Source organism: Taudactylus pleione, unplaced genomic scaffold (genome assembly GCF_031769625.1).
Source record: "Taudactylus pleione unplaced genomic scaffold, aTauple2 ptg001166l, whole genome shotgun sequence".
NCBI lineage: Eukaryota > Metazoa > Chordata > Amphibia > Anura > Myobatrachidae > Taudactylus > Taudactylus pleione.
This window is the reverse complement of record NW_028285567.1, coordinates 739,919-752,804: the sequence shown is the minus strand read 5'-3', so window position 1 is coordinate 752,804 and position 12,886 is coordinate 739,919. Positions and strand designations below refer to the sequence as shown.

Sequence of the window (12,886 nt, the reverse complement as noted above, 5' to 3'; positions counted from 1 at the left end):
AGAAACTACTGTCTATAATATGGCAACGCTCATGAGACAACTCAATAGTGCACAGCTGCACACTGCGTATTCAGCAGGTGTGAAATCCCTGGTAGGGAAAAAAAATAGCCCAAAAACATACTGGTAGGATAACTGGCTACCAACATATGATTGGGGTTATACAAGTAAAGAAAAGCAACAACGGTGTACAAATTGCTTTAAATGTATAGAAGCATTTATCACACCACTGGGCCAATCACATTGTGTAGATTAGGCTGTGCTACAACTAGATTGCAAAAACATTTGATATGGCCAATCTCACCATGCTGATGAAAAAGATATTCCATCTGGCAGAATGATGGTTAGTGGTCATCTGACTACTACACATGCTGCAACAAGATAAATGCGTTCTAAATTCTTCTGTGCATTAAACTAAAATTACATACAATTAGATTGTAAATTACTAAATTGGCCAACTAGAATGTGACATGTGTGGCCAGCTTTAAACTGAGGCACTTTAAACTGAGGGCTCAATCCAATTAGCCGCAATGATCTTGCGGGTGCGAGTCATCAGGGCAATGGGCGCACTTCACGGAAGCCTGGATTCGCTTAAAAGTGCTCGCAGCCCCATAGGGCTCAGAGAAAAGGTAAGCGAATTCAGGCTCGGAGCAGGCCGTGAAAGGTGCGAGGTCCGTTGCTGGCGTTTTAACGCCGTTGCAGCGGCAACTCTCACCCTTCGCATTTAATTGGATTGACCCCATAATTGGGAGACAATACGCTGAATCAGAAGAAAGCACACTTATTACACGGTTATATTGTAAATATAAGATATGTGTAGTTCATTGCAGCGCAATGGTTGGAGACTGAGGTACTCACAAGCCTCGCTACTAGCTCGCCAAGATTCAGCCCATATTTTGCCACAACTGGACGCAAGACTTCAGTTACCGGCTTGGTAGGTTTGGCTTTCAGTCCCACTGATCTGTTAATTGGTACAAGATCCAAACTAAAAAAAAAAAAAAAAATAAAAATAAATAAAAATGAATGAATTAAGCCTCTTTCTAAACTTAACCACTGGAAATCCAATTACGCTACCAGACATTGATTTTCCAATTCCCAACAAAACAATTACAGATGTGTCCTTATACACTATTGCCGCAGTTGCTCAAAACAGCCCTTTTCGCCGTTCCAGGTCCCCTGTGAGTCGGCTTGCCCTGCGCATCTTCCGCTGAAATGTGCGTCTTCATCAATGCGATATAATTGCTTAAGACGACTGCGCTGATTAATACGATATGCGAAACTTGTATATTAGTGCACGAATGAGTCTGAATCTGTATACAAAGTGCTACAATGCCGCAACCGCGGCTTTTCTTCAAGCCAAGTTCCGTGCTTCATCTGCGGCTTCTTCGTACATACTTAAAAAGGAATTCCTGTGTGTTAAAGCTGCAGCCTAACTCCTATGGTACAGATTGGTCTGCGGTGCGAATAAGACGATCGTCCAAAGAAAAAGTCGCTTTGCTACCATGTTCGGTGTGGCTCACTTGCACCGCAGAACATATGGAGGCTAGGTGTGTGAGGACGCATCTGTAACATATTAAAATTTTATTTTCTGCCCATTTATGCAACTCCCAAGTATGTATTTAGATTGTACGCTCTTTGGAACAAGGGCCTATTTTCCTTATGCAGATCTAAACCTTCTAGAGCAGGCCCTCCAGCTGTTATGGAACTATACATCCCAGCATGCCCTGCAACAGTTTTAGCATTCCCTGATCGTAAAACTTTGGCAGGGTATGCTGGTATGTGTAGTTCCACAACTACTGGAGGGCTCTTAATGCCCACCCATGTTTTGGTGACTTTCACATTAATGGTAAGATGCTGAACACAAATTTTTACATATTCTGCTCAATTAAGGTCATTATAGATTCTTACTCTACACACGGACAGATTTCCCTTCTGAGTGAAAGCTGTCGTTTTTATTGCTCTGCAGATTTAATGTAAAATATCTTCTATAAGACCCAAATGGAGCCCTGTCCTTGGCTATCAGATTACTCGGATAAATAGCAGACACAAATGTGGCAAACACAAAGAGAACAAACCTTCTGAAGTCTGGAGTAGTTTTACTCATCGAGGAAGACAAAGTTTATAGTCTTGCTGTGGTTACAACGGTTTTATACACAGGACTATACAGTCCCTGAATGTTACATTGCAGCAGCGATCCCAGGAAAAGTGTTTCGTTTGGAGGCTGCAGACCACATAATGCAGCCTCTTACAATGAAAGGCATTTATTACACAGCCCGGGAAGGAAACCCGACCGCCAGGAGGGTCTGCAGTGGAAAAACCTCCCGGCCGCCCAAATTTACGTTTGTTATATTCATTTTGTTTTTCCCTACCGAAATAATGTTCGTTTTTCTATTCTTAGGTCCCGGGACTCTAGAATGCTGCTGTCTTGGCTGAGAACGAGAGGCTTCATGACATGTGGAGAGAAAATAAACAGAAACATACAATAAATCACACATGGGAGAGGGCAGGGAGGCATAACGCACAGTCTGCACGCTTCTACTTGTGCAGGACTCTGTAATGAGTCCCAAAGTCTTTTTAACTCCTTCCCTGCTCTGTAAGCAATAATTAGTTGTGGCCCGGCCAGCCAGCATGTCGGAGATTAAGGGGTTAGGTGGAAAGAGACATCGCATTATCCATTACACAGAATCAAACCCTCTGGACGGTTAGGAAAGAAATACAATACCTTGCTGCCTCCGACTAAAAATAGATCCACTGCAGCGATGTTGAATCCGTGTTTCTCACACAAGCCGCTCAAAATTTCCTTAATGGAGAAGCCGGTCTTCACGGCCATGGCACAGGACGAGCCGTCTGGCATGGTGATGTAACAGTGCTTGGGGGATTTCTCGGAAGAGGATACTCTTGACGATTCAAACTTTGGAAGAGAGAGAAACGGGACAGGTAATAAAAAGAGCAGACGGCGGAACCGGGGAGTCAGACAGCCATGGCTCATTGGCTGTATCCGGCGAGTATAGCTACGCCGAGTGCACGCAGACTTCTAACACGGAAAAATATGGGGGAGAAAAAACAAATAATAATAAGAATGATTTACTGAAGAATTGCTATAGAGCAAAACTTCTAAGGAGTAAATCAAATTGGCCATGATAAGTTAACCGTGGGTTAAAAACTTGGAGAGATTTTGCGATTGAATTAGAAATCTGTGCCAATTTACCGCGGCGGTCAGTGGGAGTTACTGTAGCTTTTAGTTTGCATCTCCTAGGTCCAGTAGGTGAAAAGTTGGGACAAATTTTTTTCACTTATCTAGGAGGTGACGCCTTTTAAAAACCTCCAATACTTTGCTTATGGACACTGACTACCTTCTATACTACCCTGCAATCTTATTGCCCACTTTTTTGGGGGTACAGGGCGATATCCCCACTAATGCACTTCTCACGAGTCGCACCATGTGCAACTACCGCTCGACGTTGTCATTTCTACCAGGGATCGCAGGAGCAAACATGCTGAAAAAAAATAATATGCGATGTGTACATTAATTGATTCGGCCGTATTGGTTTTGTACCGCTGTTCATAATATTAACACTAGGGGCGCACTTGAGAAAAAGCTCATTTGCATACCAGAGCCACTAGCCCAAAGGGAAGACTGATGGATAAAAACAAATAAGCAGTCTCTACCCTTTTACAGTTAAAATACCGTAACCACTGCCGATGACTCCAATATGTAAATGAGAGACTTTTCGTAAGCATTAAAGTGTCAGTGGGACAATGAAACGAGGGGCAGCATCAGTTTTTGTCCCTCTTTCCCAAAATAAAAAAAAAGTGTCTTTGAATTCCATGGGAGCTAGGGAAATAATTGACACCATTGAAGGGAAGGTCACTCGTTCTTAGTGAATTTATAGGGCCAACTCCATAAAATGTGCACATATCTGCTAGTTATCTCTTAGCTAAACCAAACCCCCTATGTAAAGACAAGTCTATAAATGTCATGAGAGTCCATCACTGTGTTAAAATGTGCATAATCGGAGTTACAAGGGAACAAATGTAGCACCCTTATGTCCAAGCGATTGATAAGAATTTCTGCCTTGTAAAACAATTAGGAGACTTAATGTGATCCTTACCTCCAGCACATTTCCATTACTGCCACAGTTAATCATCTCAAGACTTGCTGAAGAGGATACAGAACCTAGCGATTCCCGTCTCCTGCTGGGAACCCCATTGATAAGAGAACAATCTGCCAGGAAAATGGGGAAAGACAGCGGGTCAGTTGCAGATTCGGAAAGACTGGCCGGCCTGCAGGACATTGCAAGCACCAGACAGGCGCAGAGCTAGGATCCAGCTCTACAGTGCCTTGGCTATTCATTCATTAACTTTCCTTCTTTTTTATTATTGATGGGTTTTTCTTTGACAGATGACCACTGATGTACGTTAATCTACAAAGACGGCCTTGAAGTGAAGAGTATAAGCCTTTATTTAGGGCCTGTACACTCATCAAGTGTAAAGAACACACAAACGCACTTTTTTCACTGATGAATTTTGAGTTTGCTATGAATATAGCACAGGAAGACATCGGTGTTCTATCCTGTCTATTATTCAAGGACGCACCGGGGGAGCCACTAAGAGCATCAAATGGAATATAATCACAAGACAGCGGCCTGTCTGATCCCTATAACAAAAGACGCAGCAATCGCTACTGTCCGCACGTTACAAGATGCCTATTTATGCTGTTTAGTCATTTAAGCCCAACTTCCCTTTAAAGGGAAATTTGAGGAGAGGTCTTTGAGACGGTGGAGAAAGTGTTGGGTTTCACAAAATGACAGACTCCGTTCACAATGACAGATTAAAAAGGGGTTTCTACCTTCTTTAACTAATTCACATACCCTCCTGTAACTTTTACTAAATACATTGCTTTTTTTTCTCTCCAACTCCTTTCTGTGCCTCGCAGCCTTGTGTTACTACCATCAGGAGTTGTATGGCCCCGTGATGTGATAGGTCAGCGTTACATCATTATAAAAGAAAATAAAAAAGTGTATCTACCCGATAAAATAATTACATACTTAAAAAGTATATTAAGAAGGCAGAATGAGAACACGACTTATTTAATACTAGTTGCATGAGAACTGAAAGAGTCCCTAAAGTAACATCATTTGTACAATGCCTATAACGCAATATAAAGGGCGTATTTTTAACCTATCATTTTTTTTTTGAGAAGCGGTCGTATAGGAGTGTGTACCGTTAGAGATGTCCCCATTCTCTCTCTTCTTCTGCGACTTCCCCATGCTCTTACTTCTGGACCAAGAAAAGAAAGTCCCTTTCTTCTTCCTCTCGTTATCTTCCTCCCCTCCCGACTCCTCATTTAAAGATCTCCCCGACTTGTTTTTTTTGCTGAACTGCTGTAGTACGTGTACAAGAAACACAAGTCAGGCCACAAACGGCTTCAACGACAAAAGAATAAAAGGATTTCAAACAACAAAAGGCGCAGACTACAAAACATGGTACGGTTATATCATTCAGCTGGTGGGGCCAACAATCGGCTTATCTTGTGACAAACACGATTAGCGTGGAGATACGAGTTCCGCCTGGTGTACATCGAGATACGCAAGTAATCCCCTTTATGGCAAACATGCTGAAGAACATCAGAAACTGGGAATAGTTTACAGCAGATAATCCCCTCTAAATAATACGTTTAAAGTTACTCTCAAAAATTTTTTTAATGCAAGCATAGGGGCCGATTCAATTCAGCACAATGTGCCGCCAGGCATCGCGGCGGCGTACGCGTATATGTCAGCCATGTACAGTAGCGACGAAGCTGGGTGGGCACGATGGGCCGTTCCAGAACAGCACATCGCATGGAATTTATTTATTATTTATTAACAGTTTCTTATATAGCGCAGCATATTCCGTTGCGCTTTACAACTGGGAACATTTATAGAACTAAACAGGATAATAAACAGACAGACATATAGGTAAGAGGGCCCTGCTCGCAAGCTTACAATCTATAGGGAAATAGGCATTGATACACAAGGATAGGTGCTGTATATTGCAATTTGGTCCAGCCAGAATGCAGAGTTTCTTAGTTGGCTGCATGATCCAGTCACACAGGAATGTCGGCCAAATGTCAGGAGTATGTGAAAGAAAGACGATGCGTGAGGTTATGTGTGGACTGTGAGAGGGGATGTAATAAGACATGGAAGCTATGAAGGTTATGTGGTCGGTTCTGGAATCTGATAAGTTTGTCTGAAGAGGTGAGTTTTCAGGGAACGCTTGAAGGATTGAAGACTAGAGGTAAGTGAAGGAATTGAATTCCCCTCTTTATGAGATGATTGTTTTATTCCTGCCTCAGTATATAAGGTGATGTAAGTGTCCAATATGAGTGTTGTCAGTCTTATGTGGGGATCTTTGAATCAGTGCAGAGACTGGCCAGATGGCAAGACCTTGACAAGATTGGTCAGCTGGGCAAATGATTACAATATTTTGAAACTAACTTTCCCTGTATTTACAGTTTGAAAAGTGGGTGAGTGCCGAGTTTGTATGATTTTTTTTTAAATGCAAATGTGCTCAGATACCAAGGGCTCCTCATATGGTTGAGTGCCGTGGATTAAGCCTGTTTAGATATTTGTTTTGTGGTCACATTTGCTAGGACACCCTGCTTTTCAAATGTAAGACAAACTTTGTCAGTTTATTCCCAGGTGCTAATTAATTGATTTGCCTGGGTGTGGTTCTGTCTCTATAAGCCGGGACCCATACTCATGGAGGAAGCATCACTTGCATATAAAATCTGTGTGTTAGCTGGAACCAAATGTGGCAGAGCAAAGCTCATATTTTGGAGAGTCAGTGTAGGGACTGGCCAGATTGGAAAACCTTGACGTGGTTGGCCAGCTGGACAAATTATTGCAATATTTTGACACTAACATTCCCTGTATTTACAGTTTGTCAGACAGGTTCCTGGCACTCACAGAATCGTCAATATTAATTGTGCAGGTGCCTTCCTAGGAGTGTGGCCGCTCCAATGCATAGATCAATTACAGGTTGCGGCACTCAGCGCCTTGATTAAAAAAAACCCTCAACTTTATCCCAATAATAAAGTTACGTTTTTTTATCAAGACGCCGAGTGCCGCCATCTGTGATCGATCTAATTGTATTATATATACACACCACCTTGCTGCTCTCCAAAACAGAGGTTAAAAAGCCAGATCACCAAAGTTCAACCATAGGAATACATTGTAAGACAGACACATAAACCACACATGATGTATGGACACCTCACCTACAAGTTATGTACAGTATATACAGGAGTTACGGAATATAATTATACTTGATACCTTCTTAGGAGTAGAGATGTTGGAACGATCTGAGCTGACGCTATGCTTCGAGGTTGGGCTGCTGGGTATCTCCTGGGGGTCCGGTAGTGAGCGCCCCTCCACTTCTGCTAGCATGCACTCCTGGTACAGGTGAGACTTCAGGAACCGGGTGTAACTGTCGAACTTCATCAGGTTGAAGATCTGATTATCCCAGCAAGAGAAAAAAGGTTTTTGTGTTTTTGTTAAGAACCATTAACACAAATATAGGCAGTGAGTCAATGCAGAGCAACGTGCCGCTGGGCAGTGCCAAGAAGTTTGGCTCCCCAAATTACCGCTTATTACGGGCGGCAATCTTGGCTCTATGGGGTGCGAGGAAATAGGAGTAAAGCTCTTGGTTACGCATGATGTAAATTTCGGAGGCACTTTACGTACATCATGCTGAATTGATTTGCCCATTAGGAGTCCGTTTCTAACCCTAACACAGTGACAAATGATTTGTAATCTAAATCCTAATTATTTGATCAGATCATCACTCCGCTGTCACAGATATCAGGGTAGGACATTCATGAATATTCCCTTTATCACAAGTCACAAAACGCAAGTTATTTATCAGGTATCTATGGAGGTGAGGAGTGCGCAGCGGAGCTAGGAAGCAAAACATATTAAACTCATAGTAAGTTCAGTAAGAACAAAAATTCAATGTGCAGCATTATTTCATTTTACAAACCTGCCGCCATAAACAGAACAGGTTACAGCAGCAGTGGGCAATAAGCGTCCCTTCAGCTGCTGTTGAACTACACAGCCCAGCATGCCCACCCCTGGGTTACAGGATAGCTCCAGCTGAACAATATTTGAACATTATTATCTTTTATTAGGCACCAAAAGGGTTTTGCAGCGCAGTAGAAAGTACTAGGGTCTATAGATAAAGTTGTTACACACAAGGGCACAATACTGACAAAGACTGAGAGGGTGTCCCTGCTCACAAGAGCTTACATTCTATAGAAGATGAGGTTAGAAACAAATGGGAAGTTAATAGTACATTTTAATAAACACTTCCACAAAGTAGCAGAACTGTGGGGGGTCTCTTGTCCCCAACTATGGCCAGCGTTCCAAAAAGGAGAGAAAACAACGTTGTGCCCATTCCTAGAACGTAAGATGCTGTAAAGCCCCATCCAATCAGCAGCTTTCTTAGGCTTCACACCTCCCAGATATAGGGATTACAGTTTGCAATCATTCTTTATTTCTTGTAAACAATGAAACCAAAAATGTTGCTTTATAAAAAAATAAAAAATGATGTTAGTAAATGCCGCAAATGTGTATGATAAATGCTTACATTACGACACCGAGTAATTCTGCGAAGTGTCTTTCTTTTCTTCTTTAAAATCCTTGAAGTGCTAGTAGCCAGGGCTACGCGGCATATTCAGTTTATAGTAATCGTGTGGTGGTGTTAATAAATTATAATGAGTATAATATGTGACAGATGCACCCCTCGACACTAAACCAGTACCTACCCAAAAACGCCCTGCAAGCTTAACGAACAGAATCTGAGAGTAAGTAGACAGGACCGCACCAGAGAAGATAATATTTGGAGTCAGTGGACAGGTGCCTTCATGCGTGCAACGTGGAATGGTTACCTGGAGTTGCTGCTCTTTGAACATATCAGGGTGAGGCGCATTGAGAATGTCGTCGGCCAGCTGGGCCTGGCTGTCGATGTTCACCGGGGTGGTTGCTTTGCTGCTCAAAAACGTATTAAAAATTTCCCGGGCTCTGAATGACAGCTGTAGGTAGAAAATAAAGGCACTGTTACATAAAGCCTCATTGCTGCCTATACACCGAGCAGGACCCACAAATCGCCTATCAAATTCACCAGAAGTCAGTGACCTCACTGGGGCATCTGCCTCTACCTCTGAGAGAACGGACAGTCCGCGGATTTCTCATAACTATATATCGACACTCTAATGTAAAGCCTATGGCCCAATGAGGACTCCCTTAAATAAATTTTCATTTTTGCAGTGGTAACCTACATTATTATATATATATATATATATATATATATATATATATATATCTATATATATATCTATATATATATCTATATATCCTGACCACACAATCGGCAGCCGTTACAAAGGGACCCACCTCGTTTTTATCATGAGCAGGAACACGACTAAAATATTCGCAGGACTGCCAGAACAAGATGTTCTCCTCACTGAATTCCTTCTTTAGAAACTCCTGCAACAGACAACACAAAATCATATCGCATATACACACTTATTACATATATATTTCATATATACACACACACCATAGATCTAAGGTACCAATGGGCCCTATGCACTAATAATCGTGGAACTGCAGCGATCATTAATGTTCTGTTTCACGGCGGATATTTTAATTTTTAATGAAAATATCCCTGCTATGTACTATGGTAAACTCGCAGGGACAGCGGTTGTGATCACCAGTGAGTAATATTCCTGGCAATAATTAAAAGTCTTTCGCGTTTGTGAAAGACTTCTCCTGTGGAAGCCGACACTGCGCATGTGCACAGCGTCAGTTTCCACCAGAGGCTGCTGTTGAACTACACAGCCCAGCATGCCCACAGCAGGCTGAACCTGGGATATTGCCGTGGCCGACCTCTGCCGGTGCTTGGTCATCTCTAAAGGCGGGAAAGTGGCTCTCCCTATGCAGTGAACAGGACCCATGTCAGACGACCCGGGTTACCCGTTCACACAGCCCTGTAACACTGGTCCTTCTCAGACCAACCTGGGTAGCCAGCCGGGTTGAATTCCTGGGTCGCTGGACATGGGTTAACCCGGCAACAACACAGGGTTTTGCAGCAGTGTAAAAGGGGTATAAGAGTCAAAGAGAACATTGAAATCTCGACAATGAACACGATGGCATCTGCAGATTGTCGACACGTGAAATATCAACATTCCCAGGAACCTAAGGGATAGGCTACAGGAGAGGAGGGTTAAGGGTAGGCTATGGGATCGAGAGTCAGGGTTAGGCTATAAGATCAGTGGGTCAGGCACTCAGATGAAGTGTTAGACTGCAGGAGGGGGGAGGTTAGGGTTAGGCTATGGGAGGGGAGAGTCAGGGTTAGGCTATGGCACTGGAGGGTTAGGCACTAGGTGATGGGTTAGCGATGAGATATAGCCACAATAAACGCCGTAAGTCATCAGGACATGACTGCCAGACTTTTCACCTGTGTCGACATGAAGAATGTTGACAGTCAATGTCGACATGCCAGGCATGTTGACAAAATGAACCACACCCCAACAGTAACTCTATGGGTGCTTGCTTGTGACCACTGGTTATAAAATCTAATATGTATGTAATTGCCTCATCATGCAGGTCATGGTGTAAAGGTGCATACACACGAGACAATATCGTTCCGTGTGTATGCAATGATCGACCAACGATGCGTGCTCCCACTGGACGATAACGATATCGTCCATGCATGAAGGCCAACCTGGACGATATTGTTCATTTTCCATATGGGAGAACGATAGTTGATGATATCTTTGGTGTGTGGATGAACAATATCGTTCATCCATCACACTGGGAATTTCAAGGGAGATCGTTCAGGGATATCGTTCGCTGAACAGATCGTCCCATGTGTACCCAACATTAGTCACTTCACATCAAGTGTTAACAAAATGTCACTAGCACAGAGAATTGTTCCATAAATGTTATATTTTCTGTAATTAATAATGTCTTTTACATATGCTTGTAATGTACAATCAGCAACAAGTAATCCTTTGGTGATCCTTTGGTGGAGAGAATGGTTTGCCTTGGTGGAATGTAAATTCTAGGACAGCAGTTTGTCAGTCTCTTCCATCATCTCTGACCATCCTTGTGCACATGTAGAGGACACCACACGGCCACTTTGTTTTGTTAATAAGGATTGTGGGGTCTTGTCTAACTGTTTCTGACAAGTCTTAACGTCTGCACCCAAATGGAACTTCCCAAAGGGCTCTTTCTTGGCCAATCACCAATACATGTTTACTGATAATTACACATAGCCTTAAACCCTTTAAATCTAATGATCTTGATCAAGTGACTAATATGCGAATATCCTAGATATATAGACTCAGCCGCCTTAACATTAAAACCAGCTGCCTAATATTGTGTAGGTCCCCCTCGTGCTGCCACAACAGCTCTGACACATCGAGGCATGGACTCCACAAGACCCCTGAAGGTGTCCTGTAATATTTGGCACCATGATGTGTAATATTTGGCAAATATGATGCACATCCTAGATGTCCTGTAAGGTGCAAGGTTGGGTCTCCATGGCTCGGGCTTGTTTTTTCAAGCACATCCCACAGATGCTCGATTCGGATTGAGATCTGGGAATTTTGGAGGCCACGTCAACACCTTGAACTCTTTGTCATGTTCCTCGGACCATTGCTAAACAATGTTTGCAGTGTGGCAGGGTGCATTATCCTGCTGACAGAGGCCACTGCCATCAGAAAATACTGTTGCCAGTGAAGGGGTGTACTTGGCCTGCAACAATGTTTAGGTAGGTGGCACGTGTCAAAGTAGCATCCACATGAATGTGAGGCCCCAAGTTTTCCCAGCATTACATTGCCCAGAGCATCACAATGTCCCCGCCAGCTTACCGTCTTCCCATAGTGCATCCTGGTGTCATCTCTTCCCCAGGTAAATGACACACAAACACCCTGGCCGTCCAGAGGAGTAAAAGAAAATGTGATTCATCAGACCAGGCCACCTAATTCCTTTGTCCCATGGTCCAGTTGAGACGCCCACGTGCCCATTGTAGGCGCTTTCGGCGGTGAACAAGGGCCAGCATGGGTACTCTGACCAGTCTGCGGATACACAGCCGTAGTAAGCTGCGATGCTCTGTGTGTTCTGACATCTTTCTATTGTACCCAGCATTAACTTTTTCAGCTCCTACAGTAGCTCTTCTGTGGGATGGGACCAGACACGTTAGCCTTCACTCCCCACATGCATCAATGAGCCTTATAACCTTATCGCCGGTTCACCTTGGAAGAGATTTGGTAGGTACTAACCACTGCATACAGGGAACACCCCACAAGGCCTGCCATGTGGAGATGCAGTGACCCAGTCATCTAGCCATCACAATTTGTCCCTTGTCAAAGTCGCTCAGATCCTAAGAGCTATTTCACACATGCCGGTTTCGGGCGGTCAGGCAAGAACAGGCCGTTAGCCGGCCGGCTTTTTTCTGGCACTCGGTGCCTTTCATAAGCAGCGGCTTTGAGCCGCTTTTTATGTCAGGTGTTTTTTTTTCCCTATTGGGCATGCGCAGAAGCCCGTGTGTGTGAAAGGAAACATTGTTTCCATTACACTACTGGCGTGCAGGGACGGCACGGCCACGGCACAGCACCGTCCTGCATAGTAGTTTTTTCCGGCTATATCACGGCGACCGTGCCGTGACCGTGTCGTGTGAAAGGAGCCTGTCCTTTCCCTGCAGTACTATATTTCACAGCCGATATGTGTGAAATAGCTCTTACACTTGCCTATTGTTCCTGCTTCCATCACATAAACTTCAAGAACTGACTGTTCACTTGCTGCCCAATATATCCTACTCCTTGACACGTGCCGTTGTAAAGAGA

General features: G+C 43.5%; 1 protein-coding gene across 2 annotated transcripts in view; it reads right to left on the bottom strand.

The window, feature by feature from the left end:
* The window catches only part of RGS12 (regulator of G protein signaling 12), a 218,373-nt gene that overhangs the window by 44,301 nt on the left and 161,186 nt on the right, over positions 1 to 12,886 (bottom strand). For both annotated transcript variants that reach the window (XM_088462245.1, XM_088462244.1), the window contains exons 6-13: positions 9,429 to 9,521; positions 8,924 to 9,067; positions 7,311 to 7,490; positions 5,222 to 5,381; positions 4,110 to 4,222; positions 2,720 to 2,908; positions 2,367 to 2,440; positions 856 to 982 (exon numbers count right to left, since the gene is read on the bottom strand). In XM_088462245.1, coding sequence (XP_088318371.1) covers positions 856 to 982; positions 2,367 to 2,440; positions 2,720 to 2,908; positions 4,110 to 4,222; positions 5,222 to 5,381; positions 7,311 to 7,490; positions 8,924 to 9,067; positions 9,429 to 9,521 — 1,080 coding nt within the window. The remainder of the gene's footprint in view (positions 1 to 855; positions 983 to 2,366; positions 2,441 to 2,719; positions 2,909 to 4,109; positions 4,223 to 5,221; positions 5,382 to 7,310; positions 7,491 to 8,923; positions 9,068 to 9,428; positions 9,522 to 12,886) is intronic.